At 41.5% G+C, this 20,019-nt stretch overlaps 1 protein-coding gene across 1 annotated transcript in view; it reads left to right on the top strand.

Moving 5' to 3' along the window:
* The window catches only part of LOC100432191 (LIM and senescent cell antigen-like-containing domain protein 1), a 67,870-nt gene that overhangs the window by 3,856 nt on the left and 43,995 nt on the right, over positions 1-20,019 (top strand). Inside the window, 8 exon segments of the mRNA XM_054547163.2 lie at positions 748-844; positions 846-908; positions 11,903-11,969; positions 13,447-13,567; positions 14,004-14,153; positions 16,975-17,125; positions 17,701-17,793; positions 19,074-19,122. Of these exon segments, the coding sequence (XP_054403138.1) occupies positions 748-844; positions 846-908; positions 11,903-11,969; positions 13,447-13,567; positions 14,004-14,153; positions 16,975-17,125; positions 17,701-17,793; positions 19,074-19,122 (791 nt within the window).

Genomic DNA, 20,019 nt, shown 5'->3' with positions numbered 1-20,019 from the left:
GACAGTGTGATTTTATGAGCAGAGGGCCTGGATTTCTAGTCCTGTGCCTTCCTTTAACTAATTAGCCTTGTGATGTTGGTCTGATCCTTCCATCTCTGTGAGCCTGTTTTGCCATCTGTAAAATGATCTTTATTATGTAAAATTCTGTGATTTTAAGATACATTTTATAATATTAGTAATCAGGTTCGTCTTACCGATTAGGTAACAGGACTGGGGCATCTTGGCTGGTTTTAAGGCTACTTAAGCAGTTGTTTTCCACAGGATTTAATCAAAGGGATAACCCATGTCTAGGTTATATGACATGGCATTTAGTTGACACGCATTTTAGATTCTGTTCTCAGAAGGGAAAGAAACTGGCCTTGAGATGATGACTTTTGGATATTTTAATTAAGCTACTTACTAAGCTGTAAACCCAATTCCTTGAGAGCAGCTTAGAACTTTCATCTCTGTCTCAGGTGCCTAACACATAGTAGGCACGCACTCATAGTATATTTAGCAAGAAGAATGCCAAAAATGTTAGAAACAGAATCAAAGTGGGACACCCTTACAGAGCCTCAGATGCTAGGGTAAAGAGGCTGAAGAGTCCGAGTTCAGAGCATGTAAGGAACAAGCAAGAAATTGAGCTTTTTAGATAAAATAGGGTTTTTGTGATCAGATAGAATTTGCTGCTCAGTTCTTAGTGTTGTTTGATCTTCGATCTAAGAAGAGGCTGACGATCTGCAACCTGCTGTTCTTTGTGTGTTACAGCAACATGGCCAATGCCCTGGCCAACACCACTTGCGAGCGCTGCAAGGGTGGCTTTGCGCCCGCTGAGAAGATCGTGAACAGTAACGGGGAGCTGTACCCATGAGCAGTGTTCTGTGTGCGCTCAGTGCTTCCAGCAGTTCCCAGAAGGACTCTTCTATGAGGTGAGTTGTGCTGGACAAAAGCAGGGAGGTGCCATTCCCCACCCTCCTGCTTCCTGCCCTTCTTTCCTGAGGCCTCCTCCTTCATGTTCAGTTTCATGATGAAAGACTGAATTGAAGTGCCAGATGCATGCTAGGTATTTGATAGCTGTGAGGTCAGAGGTGGCATCTCTATGGCCCATATGGGCAGTGGTGTGATTGGGATACCCTCACAGACCCTGCATTTGTATTGCTCAGTTCATCATCCTATTTCAGAACCCAGAGTCCCTTATGACAGAGCCTTTCAGACCTAAGCAGCTCAGCTCCACATACAAAATTCTTTCTGAGTCTTCAGCCACACTCAGGCCCCCCGCACACCTCACCCATTCCTATCTCTGTGTCTTTCCCCCTTCTCAGAGGACCACTGGACCCGCTCTAAAGGAGAGTGTGTGCTGTACATCACCCCCTCCACAACTTCCCAGCCTCGAGCCAGGAGCGTCCATGCATTTATTTTCTAAGGAAAAAAAAAAAGTATTTTAGGGAACTATACTGTCTACATTTAGCTCTTCTGGCTGCCTATGTTCTTTTCCAAATACTTGTTTTTCTTGATCCTCGGGTGTTAGCATATGGTCTGCACTTCCTTTGTAGTGTATTTGGTATTCTCAACATTATTGAAACCCCTTTCTAGTTGTTTTTTATTGTTTTGTTTTGTTTGAGACAATGTCTCATTGTGTAGCCCAGGCTAGAGTGTAGTGGCATGATTATAGCTCATTGCAGCCTTGAACTGCTAAGCTCAAGTGATCCTCCAGCCTCAGCCTCCTGAGTAGCTGGGGCTACAGGCACGTGCCACCACACCCGACTAATTTTATTTTTCATAGAAACGGAGTCTCCCTATGTTGCCCAGGCTGGTCTCAAACTCCTGGGCTCAGGTGATCCTCGGCCTCCCAAAGTGCTAGGATTACAGGCATGAACCACCATGTCTGGCCTACTGAAACTCCTTTCTCACAATAAACATGTATTTTTGGGGATAATCTAGAGATGCTGACCCCAGGCTATCATTTGAAGGTGAGAATGAGGTGTATGTGTGTGTTAGATCAAATAGGTAATTTACTTTTACCACCTTACTTCTTACATATTTGTATATATATGCACATCTATATATGATAATATATTTATATAGAATTATTTTATAGCTGGAGATGGCTGCTCTTTGATTTCTTCTTTTGCCTAGCAGATTTTTATGTTTCCCTGTTATATTAACCATGCTTGAGCAAGGAAAGGTAGTTTACAAAGATCATTGGTAAGTCCATTGTATGCCACTCAGGCAGCATTTTCCCATAGAAACAAACATGAGAGCGGGGTTCCCAGGCCAGCCCACAGAAAAGCTGTTTACCCCATCATGGGTACATGAAATACAGGGCTAGCAAGTATGTAATAATGTCAACTCTGGGAAACAGCTTTAAGGGTTTGGGTTAGGGAATGCTATTTTATTCACTAGCACACATTTTTTTAAGCTTCTATTGTGTCCCCAAAACACACATTCCCAACAACAAAAACGTTAGCAGTGGAAAGAGGTCTTCGTTTTTTCTCTTTTCTTCTAGTTCTTTTTTTTTTTTTTAACTTTATTTCTTTAGGCCTCCAAACATGCTCTATCTATCTTCTTACTGTTCTTCCTGACTCCTTCCCTGGGCAGTGGGAATCTTTTGGGCAAGGATGATGGATTTAGGGATGGGCAAATGACAGTTGTGAGGATGGACAGGAGCAGGAGAGGCCAATGTACCACAGCAGAAGAGGGCGGGAGAGGAGCTCCAGAGGTGGGAATGGAGGCATCGGGCATAGAGACCCCCTACTGAGGCTATAGGTAGACTGTGATTAGCTGGTGAGGAGAAGGAATGGGAAATCCCTAGATGCTGTGGCAGCAAGAAGAGAGGGCATTTGCTGGTGGTAGTGGTGGTGAGCCATGACTCAATTCAGGTAAAGGGACTTGAGGACCTACTTCTACCTCGGTACCTTGGAGGCCTGCTGGGACTATGGCAAGGAAGGAGATGAGACTCCCAAGGCACATTGAAGGGAATTCTGGAAAGCTGGCTTGGAGAGAGCATTGGTCTTCTCACTATATGAATCCCTTCTTCATCCCTCCCCCCCCTTTTTTTTTTCTCCTATAGTCCAGAGAGGTTGAAATGTCTGATAACACAGCAGGTTTGTGACATGAAAGACCATGAGAACCTAGCTGGTCTCCTAGTATCCAATATGATATTCTTTCCCTTACATATTTTTAAATATAAGATATTTTTATTGAAATGGGCGATTATGACAAAGGCCTTAGGAGAGCTCGGTCCAGGGGAGCAATAGAGAAGAACTCAGAGAAAAAGACAGTCTCTGTTTTCCCAAACATTTTCCTTATATCCCTGGCTTGCTGTTTCCCCTGTGAGCACCCTGGAGCTCCAGCCCTCCGTCACCTTCTTTCTTCCATTTTGCCTGCGACTTAGGAATGAACATGATGGTTAAGCTACCTTCATTAAGCAGCATGACTGCTTCCTGAGCTCCTGCTGCCGCATTTAGGCCCTGTCAGCTGTGAGGCCACTGGTGCTGAGTCAGAGGGAAGGGCTCAGAACAGCCTTGAGCAGCGAAGAATAAAGTGTGACTCATCTCGTCCTGCCCACCCCTCACACTGGACTATAAATACCCTCCCTGGGTCTGTGTGCTGTTATTCCAAAAGATGCGATGAATACCCAGAGCTAGGCTATTCATGGGCTGTTGCCCCGTTCAAGCTCTGTTGGGTCCTGAGGAAGATTACTATTTTGGCTACATTGTTTATCATTAAAACCAGCCCAGGGATGTGTAAACCTGCATCTGGAGAATAAGACATTTCTTTTTGGTTAAATGATATTAGAGAAAAAAACTATCCAAGGCTGCTAACAAATAATCTTCACTTTCAGTTATATCCAGCAATAAGTTGTTTTCCAGAAAAGAAAGCTTGGAAACTTACCCAGTTTGCCTTCCATTTGGGACATGACTGATGTGCTTCAGTCTTTGTATAATAAATGCATCTTCGCCACTCTGTATCTTTGTTATTGCTTTTGTCTCATTATCAAAACAACTTCCTTCCCTGATTTCCATAGCCTCTAATTTTTCTTTTCTCTAGAAGACTAGTTAGGAAGACTTAGAGGTGTGGTCTGTGCACTCACCTCCCCTTGAAAATGTGATTTACTTTTATGGTAGAACTTTCTGGTACTTTGAATTAAATAGCACATTCTTCCGTTTGGCCACAGAGGCAAGTATAGAATGAGATCCTTGTTTCCTAACCACTTACCAGCTCATATATCTGAAGAAATGAGCACCAGTATTTCTGTCTCAACTACACTTTCTCTTTTTTTTTTCTTTCTTTTCTTTTTCTTAAGACAGGGTCTCACCCTGTTACCCAGGCTGGAGTGCAGTGGCACAATCATGGCTCACTGCAGCCTTGACTTCCTGGGCTCAAACAATCCTCCCACCTCGGCGTCCCCAGTAGCTGGGACTACAGGCACACACCACCACAGCCAGATAATTTAAAAAAATTTTTTTGCAGAAACAGGGTCTTGCCATGTTCTCGAACTCCTGAGCTCAAGTGATTAGATGCCATTTCCCCAGGGAAATACCCTTTCAACCCAGAGGCCCTAACGCTAACTATAGTGGTTCCTAAATCTTTGTGACATCCAGCATTATCTGCAGTAAAAGAAGTATCTTAATTTTTCCCGTAAGAAAATACTTTTGGGAGTGAAGTGGAGCCAACAGTTACAAGAGTGATTTAAGTCCAGGAAGTATTGCAGAGTGGGATGGACTGAACCAAGGACTAGGGACCTGGTGTGCAGCTGATTAACCCTGACTTAGTACATGCTCAGGGCTGGGTTCTTTGTTGGTGCTTCACATTTCTTTCTCCTTAGTTTGGATTTCACAAATGTGTCCCTTTTTTCCCATCACAAAATGCATTAACAGGAAAGACCCTTTTTTTTTATTTTTTATTTTTATTTTTATTTTTTTTGAGACGGAGTTTCACTCTTGTTGCCCAGGCTGGAGTGCAAATGTGCGATATCGGCTCACCGCAACCTCCACCTCGCAGCCTCAAGTGCTTCTCCTGCCTCAGGCTCCCAAGTAGCTGGGATTACAGGCATGCGCCACCATGCCCAGCTAATTTTGTATTTTTAGTAGAGACGGGGTTTCTCCGTGTTGGTCAGGCTGGTCTCAAACTCCCGACCTCAGGTGATCTGCTCGCCTCGTCCTCCCAAAGTGCTGGGATTACAGGAGTGAGCCACTACACCTGGCCAGGAAAGACCCGTTTATGATGAGCAGTCTTGTAGCAAGATGTTTTACAAAGAGGTTTCTTCACTCATTTACTCTGATTATTCAGGAAGGCAGAAACCGAAATGGAAGACACTTCCAACCAGCACATCTGTTTATCTGTGGATCCACTCACTTCAAGGCAGTTTATGACAAACCGGTATAAAGTACCAAATGAAGATTTGCAACTTTGCACTTGACTGGAAATGAGACTTTCAGCTGGTTTCCCGTTCTGAGCTTACTTGAAAGCAGCTCAGAATAATTGTTTTTTCCCCTAAAGGGAATATTTACAGAACTCCAAAACTTAAAACAGTTAGAGCCATTCTTGGAGCTCATCTTCCCCCACACAGAGCAACCCATTTCCACAAGTGGTGGGACCCCAGGGTTCTTAAGGCATTTTATTTATAAATACTACTAATTTGGACCATTAATATTTCTAACAGGCTTATTGTATTTGTTGTTTAAATCAGTTTGGGGATGTAATGTGTAGTTACCTAGAAAGGTTATATTTATAGAAATTTAATTCTTCCCAATTTATGATTCTTGATTTTTAAAAAATTTTATATCCTAGAGTTTTACTTTGGATCAACTTCTGGCCTTTCTCTCAGGCTGAAAAGTTGAGCTATACTATGTTTGATCATTTCTACACACTGTAGAAAAGAGGCAGCTCGTTATAGCAGAAGTAGTTCTCCACCTGGAATTAACAGTAGTTGTGACACTGGAGAAGCATAGTCCAGAGTGCAAGAGATTTGCAGGATGAATGGTGGCAAGGAAATCTATTTCTAAGTCCTCTTATTCTGGTTTTGAAGGACTCAATTTCTGGATCCTTTTCTCTTTGCCTGAAAACATGTTTATATTCACAATAGTACTTCTCTCACATTGCAAAGAAAGAAATCTCAAATCTTACTATCATTAATTGCTCCAGGATACCCATCAAAAAGGATTAGTTAGGGAGTGCTGAAACCCATAAGGCGTAGTCTTTCCCTGCCTTATGTATTTTCTTGTTAAGGAGAAGCTTGGCTTTAGGAACTGTGTTGGATATTCTATATTCAGGTACAGATATGCACGCCCCTTAACCACAGGCAAATGTCTGAGAAAGGTGTCATTAGGCAAGTTCATTGTTGTGCAAACATCAGAGAATGTATTTAAAAAACCTAAATGTCATAGCCTACAACACATCTAGTCTATATGGTATGGCCTATTCCTCCTAGGCTACAAACCTGTACAGCATGTTACTATACAGAATACTGCAGGCAGTTGTAACACAATGGTGAGTATTTGTGTATCTAAAAGTATCTAAACATAGAAAAAGTACAGTAAATACACCATATACCATGGTAGTATGTATGTGGTCCATTGTTGACAGAAATGTTATCCGGCGGATGACTATATATGCTGAATTTAGAGACGTAGACAGTAGTTACAACAGCTTTCCTTATTTATTTATATTTTTTATTTATTTATTTTTTTGAGACGGAGTTTCACTCTGTCACCCAGGCTGGAGTGCAGTGGCATGATCTCGGCTCACTGCAACCTCCGCCTCCTGGGTTCAAGCGATTCTCCTGCCTCAGCCTCCACAGTAGCTAGGAATCCAGGCGCATGCCACCACACCTGGCTAATTTTTGTGTTTTTAGTAGAGACAGGTTTCACCATGTTGGTCAGGCTGGTGTCGAACTCCTGATCTCATTATCTGTCCACCTCGACCTTCCAAAGTGCTGAGATTACAGGCATGAGCCACTGCGCCCAGCCAACAGTTTTCCTTTTAGGACTTAGCCTTTTTCATCCCCTGACTAATTTCAGAAGAATTTATCCATTTTAAGGGAAGGCTCTGGGAGAGCAAAGCAAAGAGCATTGGTAAGAAATTGTGAATGAGGTGGATAGAAAACACAAACCATTTTCCCTCTGCTTGCACATCACAACAATCAACACAAGTTCTTCTGTGACCAAACGTGTGGGAATTTTTCCCCACACACCAAGCAAGCAATCAGTTCTGCAGTGGACACCAGCTGGGCGTTCTCCAATTCAATTCCCACACTATCTACCTGGAGACCACAGATGGAGGGGTCAGCCCCAGGACTGTCTTCTCCTTCTGATGCCAATTGAAAGCCCCAGATTGCTTCACCTGTACTTCTGGCTGACATGCTCTGTAAATTGGGGATCCCACAGCCCCCTCTTCTGGTTCTGTTAATTTGCTAGAGCAACTCACAGAGCTCAGGGAAACACGTTTACTGGTTTATTATTAGTATTATGTTTGTTTGTTTGTTTTGAGACAAAGTCAAGCTCTGTCACCTAAACTGGAGTGCAGTGGAACAATCACAGTTCACTGCAGCCTCCATCTCGTGGACTCAGGCAGTCTTCCTACCTCAGCCTCCCCAGTAGCTGGGACTATAGGCACATGCTACCATGCCTGGCTCTACCAGTTTATTATAAACAATATTACCAGCCAGGCACGGTACAGCACACCTGTAATCCTAGCACTTTGAGAGATTCAGGTGGGAGGATTGCTTGAAGCCAGGAGTTCAAGAGCAGCCTGGACAACATAGTGAGATCCTGTCTCTACAAAAAAATAACAAAATTAGCCAGGCCTGATGGCACACACAGTCCCAGCTACTTGGGAGGCTGAGGTGGGAAGATCATTTGAGCCTAGGAGTTGGAGGCTACAGTGAGCTATAATCATGCCACTGCACTCCAGCCTGAGAAACAGGGCAAGACCCTGTTTCTGAAAAAAAAAAAATAATAATAAAATACATTTAAAAAAAGGATATTACAAAGGATACAGATGAAGAGATACATAGGGTGAGGTATATAGGGGAAGGTGGTCAGAGCTTCCACACCTTCTCTGGCTGCACCACCCTCTGGGAAACTACACTGTGTTCAGCTATCCAGAAGCTGTCTGCACCCTGTCCTTTTAAATTTTTACGGAGGCTTCATTATGTAGGCATGATGAATTCAACACTTGGCCACTGGTGATCAACTTAACCTTCAGCTCCTCTCTGCCTTTCCTGAAGGCTGGAGGGTGGGGCTGAAAACCCCAACCATATGATTCTGCCTTGGTCTTTCTAGTAACCAGTCCCATCCTAAATGTACCTAGGGGCTGCCAGTCACGAGGCACCTCATTAACATATACAAAGACATCACTTTTAAGATTCCAAGGATTTTAGGAGCTGTATGCCAAGAAACTGGGAGGAAGACCAAATATGTTTTTCACAATGTCACAGTGAGGGTATGCCATGAGCCAGAACAAACAGACCAAAGCAGTATCGCTTTTTGACTCTTGGGAGGCCCTGAGAGGTTAAGCAACTTGCCCAAGGCCACACAATGAGTCTTTCAGCCAGATTTTGAACGCAGGCAGTCTGGATCCATGGTCAGTGTTCTTGACTCCTACCTGTCTTGTTAAAAGATGTTTCCAAATTATAGTTAATCCTAATTTTATTTTATCTTATACAGTGATTATATTTTCAACCTTCTAAAAAAAAAATATATATATATATACATACATACACTGCTGGGCTACTTTTTTGTGTTTTTATGCAATATACATCTTTCTCTTTCATTTAATACAGAATAAAAGTTGATCATTTCTAACTAAATTAATGGAGTTATTTATGAGTTTTTATACAGTTGTCTTATGGTATCCACAGAGGATTGGTTCCAGGACACCCCCTCCACCCCACTCCCACGTCACCCTCAGAGTTTACCAAAATCTTTGAATGCTCAAGTCCCTGATATAGAATGGTGTACTTATTTGCATGTAACTATGCACATCCTCCTGTATACTTTTCATTATCTCTAGATTACTTATAATAGCTAATAAAATGTAAATGCTATGTAAATAGTTGTTATACTGTTTTAAAATTTGTATTATTTTTATTTTTCTATTGGTATTTTTTTATTGTTTGGGGTTTTTTCTTCCACATTTTTTTTATCCTTTGTTGACTGAATCCAAGGATGCAGACCCAGCAGATACAGAAGGCTGTTTTGTGGTCATTTTGTTTTTTTTGTTTCTAATTGACATAATAATTACACACATGGGGCACAGTGTGATGTTTCAATACATGTATACATTGTGTAAAAATCAAATCAGGGTATTTAACATATCCATCACCTCGTACATTTACAATTTCTTTGTCGTAAGAACATTCAAAATACCCCTTTTCTAGCTATTTTGAAATAGCTATTTTGAAATATTTTGAAATGCAATATATTATTAACCAAAGTCACTCTACTGTGCAATAGAACACTAGAACTTATTCTTCCTAACTATAACTTTGCACCCATTGACCATCTTCTCCCCATCCCCTCCACTCCATTCTCCCCAGCCTCCAGCAACCTCTATTTTACTCTCTATTTCTATGAGATCAACCTCTTTAGATTCCACATATGAGTGAGATCATGTAGTATTTGTCCTTCTGTGCTTATTTCACTTAATGTAATGTCCTACAGTTTCATCGATGTCGCCACAGATGACAGGATCTCATTCTTTTTTATGGCCAAAGAGTCCTCCGCTGGGTATATGTACCATATTTTTTTAATCCATTCATCCGCTGATGGACAATTAGGTTGCTTCCAAATCTTGCCTATTGTGAATAGTGCTGCAGTAAACATAAGAGTGCAGATATCTCTTCCACATACTGATTCCATTTCATTTGGATATATTCCCAGTAGTGAGATTGCTGGATCATATGGTAGTTCCATTAATTACTGCTAAAAGCTAAACATCAGATTTTTATGCGTATAGATGGCATACATTCATCAGAAATATATCGCGCTTCATAAATACTTGTACTTTTGGCTGCACATTATAATGTAGTATGGCATAGTATTGAGTAATAGCATATCAATTTATTCTCTTCTGTTAATAAACTTTAAAAACCAATCTGGGCAAGGTAGTGTGTGCCTGTAATCCCAGCGACTCAAGAGGCTGATGTAGAAGGATCACTTGAGCCCAAGCATTCAAGACAAGCCTGAACAACATAGCAAGACCTAGTCTAAAAACAAAAAGATATATTAAATACATTACAGCTTATTCATTTGAATTAAAAAGTGAAGCTGGACATAGTAGCTTACACCTGTAATCCCAGCACTTTGGGAGGCCAAAGGTGGGAGGATCACTTGAGGTCAGGAGTTCGAGACCAGCCTAGCCAACATGGTGAAACCCCATCTCTACTAAAAATACAAAAATTAGCTGGACATGGTGGCGGGTGCCTGTAATCCCACCTACTCAGGAGGCTGAGGCAGGAGAATCGCTTGAACCCAAGAGGCAGAGGTTAGAGTGAGCCAAGATTGTACCACTGCACTTCAGACTGGGCAACAGAGCGAGACTCTGGGGGAAAAAAAGTTATTTTTCTAGGAGAAAATCTGCTTTGGTTGGTTCAACAGTAAGAACTGACTTTGCCAGTTAAGCTATGGTAGATATGTTCACTAAATTGGATGAACTAAATCTATAGCCATAATTTGAGGAAACTGAGTTGACAACTGATACATTAAAAATGGATATCATTAAAAATGGCTTTTGATAATCAGACAGTGTATGACTTTTGGCATATAACTTGTAAGGAGCTCAAAGACTCAAGGGGAGACATTACTATAACATTTCTCACAAGTTAGTAATGTGAAAAAGGCTTCTTAGCATTTCTATATTTAAAAAAAAAAAGCAACACCCAAAATAGAAAATAGACCTAGAATTAATATTGAACCTGAGTCTTCTAGTGGAAAGCCATATTGATGCATGAGATACATGAAATAATTGTGGGAAGAAAGGGCAGCCCTACTCATTTCACCATCACTAAGATATGATTTTCAAGTAAACATAGTATAAAAAAACTAATATTTATGTCTTGCTTGTCCTATACCAATCATTCTAATGATAATACAGAAGAAAATAAATGTTAACCTTTACAGCCTTATGGATTCAGAAAGCACATTTTAAAATTTCATGTTATATGTATTTTTTAATTGCAGAAAAGTATGATAGGGTGATCAGTTAAAGACAAGTACAAAAAATATACTAGGATAAAATTGGAGCACATAAAATGAAAACAGTTCAAGAAATGAAAGATGTAAAAATCTTGGCTGTTAAAAGAATGTTTTTTAATAGATATTGGTCATTTAAAAATGCGCTAGGGCTGAGCATACTGGCTCACCCCTGTGGTCCCAGTGCTTTGAGAGAATGAGGTAGGAGGATTGCTTTGGGCCAGGAGTCCATGAACTAGCCTAGGCAACATAGTAAGACTCCCATTTAAAAAAATAATAAAATACAATGTGCTAGAATATTTGCCCTTTGTAAATATTTGAGGTTACAGTGAGAATTACAGATATCGACCTGAAAAATGTGGGAGGAGAGTTGTATGTATGTGCATATTTTCTGGAGGGAGAGGTGATCCATAGCTTTCATCAGATTCATTAAAGGCAGGGTATTTGAGCCAGAAAACAATTCAGCACAGTCAGAGGCCAGGTCACCAGTCCCTGTAGGTGTACTGTTCACTCTAGCCTCTACTTATTCCGTATGTCTTTCCTGTACCAACATGTAGATGTATGGATGGTGCAAAAGAGTATCTGCTTTTTAAAATCCCAGTAGAGTTATAAATTCTTAGAGTAGAACTCTTAGTTTAGAAACATCTTTCCTGTATATCTTCATCAAATAATTATATTTCTCCTGTGATTGTTTCGTGTTTGTAAGTTGGTGGTACCCTCTCTTTCAGTTTGAAGGAAGAAAGTACTGTGAACATGACTTTCAGATGCTCTTTGCCCCTTGCTGTCATCAGTGTGGTAAGTTTTACTGCTAAATGTCAAGTAAAAAGTAAGTTTCCGGCCAGGCGCGGTGGCTCACACCTGTAATCCTAGCACTTTGGGAGGCGGAGGGAGGAGGATCACCTGAGGTCAGGAATTCGAGACCAGCCTGGGCAACATAGGGAAACCTGTCTCTACTAAAAATACAAAAATTAGCTGGGCATGGTGGCAGGTGCTGATAATCCCAGTTATTCAAGAGGCTGAGGCAGGAGAATCGCTTGAACCCAGGGGGCAGAGGTTGCAGTGAGCTGAGATTGCACCACTTCACTCCAGCCTGGGTGACAGAGCAAAACTCCATCTTGGGGGGAAAAAAAGTAAGTTTCCAAATTACTTCAGTCGTTTCACACTGGTGAAGTATCGATGGTAAAAATGGTTTTTAGTGCTCATTATGAATAACTGTTGGATACTTCATCACTCCTCTTCCCTATTGTTAATATATAACAAGCTGGAGGAGTATCAAAACCTAGAGATAATTGATTTTTAAGGACATTTAAGGTAGAGGTATTTGGGGATGAACTAGGACTCCTATCGGGTGGCGTTTGGTAGTGTTCTTTTCCTGTGTTAACACAACCTTTATCTACTTGCTTTTGGTTTTGCCAGGAAAGAGGCAGGGAAGACATCAGTGAGGTGCTTCAGATGCTTAGGGATGCTTAAGCATTGCTTGCACAGTGCATAAGTGATGGACTTGCTTGCACGTTGGCCACTTCACTGGTTGCTAATACCTCTGCCAGGTTTCCAGAGATTGAAGAAACTGGGTAGAATGTTCTAAAGGTTTAATGAAAGAATAAATTAAGTATGGGTTATAAGAAACTGTGCTGTAGATTTCAGTTGTCTGTGTTGACAATGACCAGAAATAACTAAAAGGAGCCTAGTAGCTCATTTGGAAAGGAAAGCTAGATTCAGAGATGACACAAAACAGCCCAAAAATGTGGCTGCTGAATCAAAAACAAAAATTCAGATGAAATAAAAACTTTTTTTCTAATATGCTTACTCTGGTAGACACATAAATAAAAAGTTCTTCTACTGGCCAGGTGTGGTGGCTCACGCCTATAATCCTACCACTTTGGAAGGCCAAGACGGGCGGATCACCTGAGGTCGGGAATTCGACCAACATGGAGAAACCCCATCTCTACTGAAAATACAAAATTAGCCGGGCGTGGTGGCAGGCGCCTGTAATCCCAGCTACTTGGGAGGCTGAGGCAGGAGAATCGCTTGAACCCGGGAGGCAGAGGTTGCAGTGAGCAGAGATGGCGCCATTGCACTCCAGCCTGGACAATAAAAGCGAAACTGTCTCAAAAAAAAAAAAAAAAAAAAAAAAAAAAGTTCTTCTATTGAGAAAGGCTTCAATGGTTTTTTTCCTCAGTTTTTCCTTAATTGCTGTCTCAGTAAATAAAGTGCCATGCTTGTTACCTAGGATGTTACTTAGTAACATCCTTTGTGTGTTGCTGTCCCACAGGTGAATTCATCATTGGCCGAGTTATCAAAGCCATGAATAACAGCTGGCATCCCGAGTGCTTCCGCTGTGACCTCTGCCAGGAAGTTCTGGCAGATATCGGGTTTGTCAAGAATGCTGGGAGGTAGGTGGATTTTCATCCTTGTCAGATGTGGGTGGATAATGTGACTGTGACAAGATCATGTGTATTCTCCATGTGGGATGTAAGGCAGTTCTGTAGGACACTGAATTGAGGGCATGGGAACTCAGACACTGCAGTGTGTTCACTGAGTGCTGCTGCTGGGAGTGGACCCTTGTGTTGCAGTTCACAGGGCATAACTGCTCCATGCATGGCTGAACTACCAATGGGGGATGTACCTAGATGGAGTTTCTTAAAAATCAGTCAGATATTAGGGTTGGAACACATTTTTCATGTAGCTTGATTCTGCCCTGTTAAGCACAGGAGTGATTTTTTAAAGAAATGGTTTGTTTTATTTCTTTTCAGAGATAAGGGAAGCATATTTCTTTTTAACCATTAGAAAGAACCTAAAATTTTAAACTTAAGTTTTGGCTCTGTTTAGACACCTGTGTCACCCCTGTCATAATCGTGAGAAAGCCAGAGGCCTTGGAAAATACATCCGCCAGAAATGCCATGCTATCATCGATGAGCAGCCTCTGATATTCAAGAATGACCCCTACCATCCAGACCATTTCAACTGCGCCAACTGCGGGTACTGGAATTGTTTCTTTTTGATTACACAAGCAGTGGGAATGAAAGATTACATTTATCTATATTTCTGTTACTCTAGCAAACCAAATTGTTTTTCTCCAATTTTTAGTCTAGAAAATTTTAAACCTATAGAAGAGTCAAGAGAATGATATAATGAAACCTGTATACCCTTAATTTCATCTCACCAGTTACCATTTTGCCATGCTTGTGTGCATACGGTCCACATTCTTGTTTCACCCTCCTATGTATGTGTGCACGTGTGCCTGTATACACATACCTCTAAAATTTCTCATGACTCCCAGTATACATCTCCTAGAATAAGGGCATTTTCCTATGGAACCACGATACTTTTTGTAAATTTTTTTTTTTCCTTGAGACAGGGTCTCGCTCTATTGCCCAGGCTGAAGTGCAGTGGGCAATCATAGCTCACTGCATCCTCACCCTCCTGGGCTCAAGCAGTCCTCCCACTTCAGCCTCCAGAGTAGCTGGGACCACAGGCACACACCACCCTTCCTGACTAATTTTTTAAAATTTTTTGTACAGTTGAAGCCTTGCTGTGTTGCCCAGGCTGGTCTCAAACTCCTGGGCTCAAGCAGTCTACTCATCTCAGCCTCCCAAAGTGCTGGGGCTATAGGCATGAGCCACTGCACCTGGCCAGAACCACAATACTCTTATTATGCCTAAGAAAATTAGCAATAATATTATAATATCAACTATCAGTCCATATTAAAAATATTCCCAGTAGCCCCAGAAATATTTGTCATCACTATGTTTTTCCAATCGAAGGGCTAAAAACAAAAAAAGGTCTTACGTCTGTACATGCATAACTTTTACAGTTGTAATAATTAGGTATTATCTTAAAAGATGTTATATTTATTTAATTTGGCTTGGTTTATATCTAAAAGAAATATATTTAATTTTTTGTCTTCAATAAGTTATGATAAATTGTTAGGCTGTGAATTTTTCTCAGTTTGCTGCCTAGTATAAAAATTTAGTGGATAAAGATTCTTGGCCGGGCGCGGTGGCTCATGACTGTAATCCCAGCACTTTGGGAGGCCGAGGCGGGCAGATCACGAGGTCAGGAGATCAAGACCATCTTGGCTGACACGGTGAAACCCCGTCTCTACTAAAAAATACAAAAAAAAAATTAGCCGGGCACAGTGGTGGGCGCCTGTAGTCCCAGCTACTTGGGAGGCTGAGGCAGGAGAATGGCAGGAACCCGGGAGGCGGAGCTTGCAGTGAGCTGAGATTGCGCCACTGCACTCCAGCCTGGAAGACAGAGCGAGACTCCGTCTCAAAAAAAAATAAAAAAAAATTCTTTACTGTAGTTAATGTGAACTTACTTGCTAAATTATAGTAGGGATGGAGAAGAAACAGTAGGCCAAATATTAAGAAAACAGTTTGGGCCAGGTGCAGTGGCTCACGCCTGTAATCCCAGCACTTTGGGAGGCCGAGGCGGGTGGATCACGAGGTCAGGATATCGAGACCATCCTGGCTAACAAGGTGAAACCCTATCTCTACTAAAAATAAAAAAATTAGCCAGGCGTGGTGGTGGGCACCTGTAGTCCCAGCTACTCGGGAGGCTGAGGCAGGAGAATGGCGTGAACCTGGGAGGCGGAGCTTGCAGTGAGCGTGGATCACGCCACTGCACTCCAGCCTGGGCAACAAAGCAAGACTCGTCTCAAAAAAAAAAAAGAAAGAAAACAGTTTGGTTGTATAAGTTCAGCCATCTCATCTTTTGTGATTGAATTATCAGTTTGTGCCTTATCTTGTTTTCTTGCCTATCCTTCCTCTTGGGGATTCACCTCTGTCCACTTTTCATTAGCATCTCTCCTAGAGAATTACATAAAAGGGCTGAAATTCAAACAAGTCCATTTGACTAATTGGGACCATCTCTGACCAAATGTTTATTGATGCAGGAGACTGAAAATAATATTTAATTTGAGTATTTGGAGAAGGAAAATTCTGGGCATTTTGTTGTTTATGAAAATAAACTTATTAACCTATAACTCTTTTCAACAGCTTGTGACAATTTAAATAATTGTTAGTAAATGGAACTAGTCTCCCAACTTCTCAGTTTGCTTGGAAAGGTCGTGTCTTAGTCTATTTTATGCACTTGTAACAGAATACCACAAACTGGGTAATTTGTAACCAACAGAAGTTTATTTGGCTCATGGTTCTGGAGGCTGGGAAGTCCAAGATCAAGGGGCTGGCATCTGGTGAGGACCTTCTTCTGCATCATTACATAGCAGAGGGCATCACATGGTGGGCGAAGAGAAGGAAGGAAGAGAAGGAAGGAGGCTGAACTCGTCCTTTTATAAGGAACCCACCCCCTCAGTAACAGCATTAATCCATCTGTGAGGGCAGAGCCTTTGTGATGTAATCACCTCTTAGAGGTCCTACCTCCCAACACCTCTGCACTGGGGATCATGAACTTTGGGGACACAGTCACACCATAGCAGGTAGTATTACTGAGTCTACCCTCAGCACTGTGATTATTCCCTGTAGCTTTTAAAGGAAGACAAGTGGACTAAAATGTAATGTGATAGTATAAGAAGGAAATGATGAATATGACTGGTGTGGTAGTATGTATCTGACCTAGTCTTGCATCTTATCCTTTTAAGATACAGATGTTTTGGTAGGAGTCTGGAACCTGTTCGGGCCTATTAATTCAGGTTATTCTGAGCACCTCTAAAGGGGAAAAAAGAAATTTGAAGGGATTGTCATAGTAATATCTTTAAAAACCTTCTAAAATGTGTGCTAGCCCCATCGGTTGGCCGTTTTTCTCTCAGTATTAAGCTGGGCGTCTTTCTCACGGACAGGAAGGAGCTGACTGCCGATGCACGGGAGCTGAAAGGGGAGCTATACTGCCTGCCATGCCATGATAAAATGGGGGTCCCCATCTGTGGCGCTTGCCGACGGCCCATTGAAGGGTGCATGGTGAACGCCATGGGCAAGCAGTGGCATGTGGAGGTGAGTTCTAAATGGCAAAGGGTAATCAATCCTTTCAAATCTCCATGATAAAGGGGTAACCAATACTTTCAAATCTCCATGATTCCGGGTAACCAGTACTTTCAAATCTTCATGATTCAGGTGTCCTGGCAAGATGAGGAGACTCTAAAGATTAAACATGGACATTTTAAAGACAATTGACTTTGCTGACAGCCAAGGATATAGAATGTACACTGCTTTTATGAATGTCTCAGTAATGATACAGGATGTGCACTTTTGCTCCTAAAGCCTTCTTGAAGCAGGAAGTGCCATGGTCTGTATCCAGCAGCAGCTCCTTCTTTATAGGTGCTACTGAGATGCTCACCTCTATTCTCTTTTTGGGCTATTATAATAGGCTATGTCTTAAAGTAACCTTCAAAGACAGACACCTGAATTACAACTGCAGCAGTATTATATTATGGGGCCACCTATGGCCAAATGAAATGACTGTCTCAAACTTCCCTTCATCTTCTCTGAAAATAGGTTAACTTTGGTGTTTACTTTATTAGATATAAAATATGGCAATTCAGAAATGACCTATAGAAATTTTTTTCCAGCATTTTGTTTGTGCCAAGTGTGAGAAACCCTTTCTCAGACATCGCCATTATGAGAGGAAAGGCCTGGCATATTGTGAAACTCACTATAACCAGGTATTGACCTTAGTCACTGGATGCTAGATAGACTTTTATGAACCTAAGCTTATCAGTAGTTTAGCTACAAGGAAATCTCTTGGAAGATGTACATTATTCAATAGAGATTTGTTTTTAACTTTTTATTTGGGAAATAATTTCAGACTCAGAAGCTAACTATAAAATATACAAAGAATACCTGTATGCCTTTCATTCAAGTCCACAGTTTGCTTTATCATTTCCCGCGCTCAGTCTTCTTGTGTAAAACACATACTTACATAAATATTATATACAAGTATGATGGCTGTTTCTAAAGCGTTTGCCAATAAGTTCATCATACTCCTTTACCCCTATATTTCCCAAGAATATGGGACTCTCTAACATAATTGTAGTTATCAATATTGATACCGTACTTTAACCCATTTATTCTAGTTTTGTCGCTTGAGTCAATAATATCCTCACAGCATTTTTTCCACTCCCAGACTGGACCCAGCCTAGGGCTGTGATGTTTCTTTAGCCTTCTTAAATCTGGAAAGTTTCCAGAGCCTTTTAAAATTTTTGATGACATTGACATTTTGGAGGGATGCAGAGGGCCCCTACCCCATTTTAATAGACTACTTTCCACTTGGGTTCACCTGGTGCTTCTCTGTGCTTAGATGAGGTTATACACAGCAGGTTGCGGCCCCATACAGTGGCAGGGCATCCTCTCAGAACCTTGCCCCTGGAGCATTTTATACCTCTCCTGCGCTGGTGATCTCCCCAGGCATGGTGCTGGCTGATAACATCACTGTGAATTACAATTTCCTTCCCTCCTTTGTAAGAAAGAAGCAATCTGTGGGCAGTCATTTTATGACCATGGAAATGTCCTGTTCCTCATCAACCCGCCCTAGATTTAGCACCCCTTGAGGATTCTTGTCTCTGCGCCAGCTGCAGACGACGCTTCTCCAGCCCCATGCCCTCCACCCATAGTCCGGTCCTCAGCGCTCTGCCTGAGCAAGAGCCCACCTCCTCTCCCGTCTGTAGGTTTATTCATTTGTCTATTTCTTATCCATATGGACTCACAGATTTCTGTATTTTGCATCACTTATTTGGGTGTTCAAACTGTCATCTGGAAAGTTTTTCTTTTAATTGATGAGAGTGAATTACTTTCACTGTAAGAAGTAAAAACTTGTCAAAGAACTTTTAATGATTTTCTCTAGTAGTGATAAACCCTCAATTTAGATAGCCAGCTATTTTGAAATGTTCAGTGTTCTAAAAATTCTAACACATCTTGAACTTTGACCACCTTTTTTTATTTTCAGCTATTTGGTGATGTTTGCTTCCACTGCAATCGTGTTATAGAAGGTGATGGTAAGTATCTGTGTGAGTTTTAGATTGGTACCACTTTGACACAAAAACACTTGAGTAATGTGGAAATTCAGGTTGGTGATTGCTATGGTTTGGAATGTGATCGTTATCAGTTACTTTTTCTCTGTCTTCGGCGTATTTTCCAAGTAATCTGTAGCAGTAAGATGATAATATCAAAGAGTTGGATTTGTTACTAATTTATGACACTACTTTCAGCCACTGCTGCAGTGTTGTATGCCAGCAATCATGGGAACAGTCCCTGGTGGACCCTAAGACCTGTTTCTGTGTCCAGTTTCAGGAAGCTCTAGAACAACGTTTATTAGGAACAGTTTAATCTGCTATTGTAGTTAGGAAGAGGCACTTTAACCTGCTCATGCTAAAAGCTGGCAGTTATCAGCAAGCATATCTAGGACTTACCACCCTTATACTGTGGTAATTAGGCTGGGCTGATTGATTGGAACAGAAAGGAAGCAGCTGTGTTTGCTAAGAGTCGCTAACACAATTCTGCTAGAGACTTCCTGGCAAAGTTTTGAACAATCCTGTTTTCAGCATGATTCATGGCTCCCTGCAGACATCACCTAATTCAGGAAATACTTTTGGAACACTGTTCATGTGCAGTTTGTGAAAACAATCCAAGAAAACAATCTTTAGTGCCATTGAAAAGAAAACTTACCTCCCTCCTCTGTGAAATAGATGCCAGGTGAAAGAAGCTTCAAAGGAAGCTGTCTTGTTATCATCAGCTCTGGAAAAAAGACTCCTACAGGGGCAAATAAGTTAATGTCTGGATTTTTGAAAATTATTTACCTAGTTCATATTTCCTTGTTGGGCCAACAGCAGTAGGGACAGAAACAGCAAGCTCACCTAAACAACGTGATGCATGGACAGTTGCCACATGTGCCC

This window comes from Pongo abelii, chromosome 12 (assembly GCF_028885655.2).
Source record: "Pongo abelii isolate AG06213 chromosome 12, NHGRI_mPonAbe1-v2.0_pri, whole genome shotgun sequence".
Classification (NCBI taxonomy): domain Eukaryota; kingdom Metazoa; phylum Chordata; class Mammalia; order Primates; family Hominidae; genus Pongo; species Pongo abelii.
The sequence above is the reverse complement of the archived record's forward strand: the minus strand, read 5'-3'. Positions and strand labels throughout refer to the sequence as shown.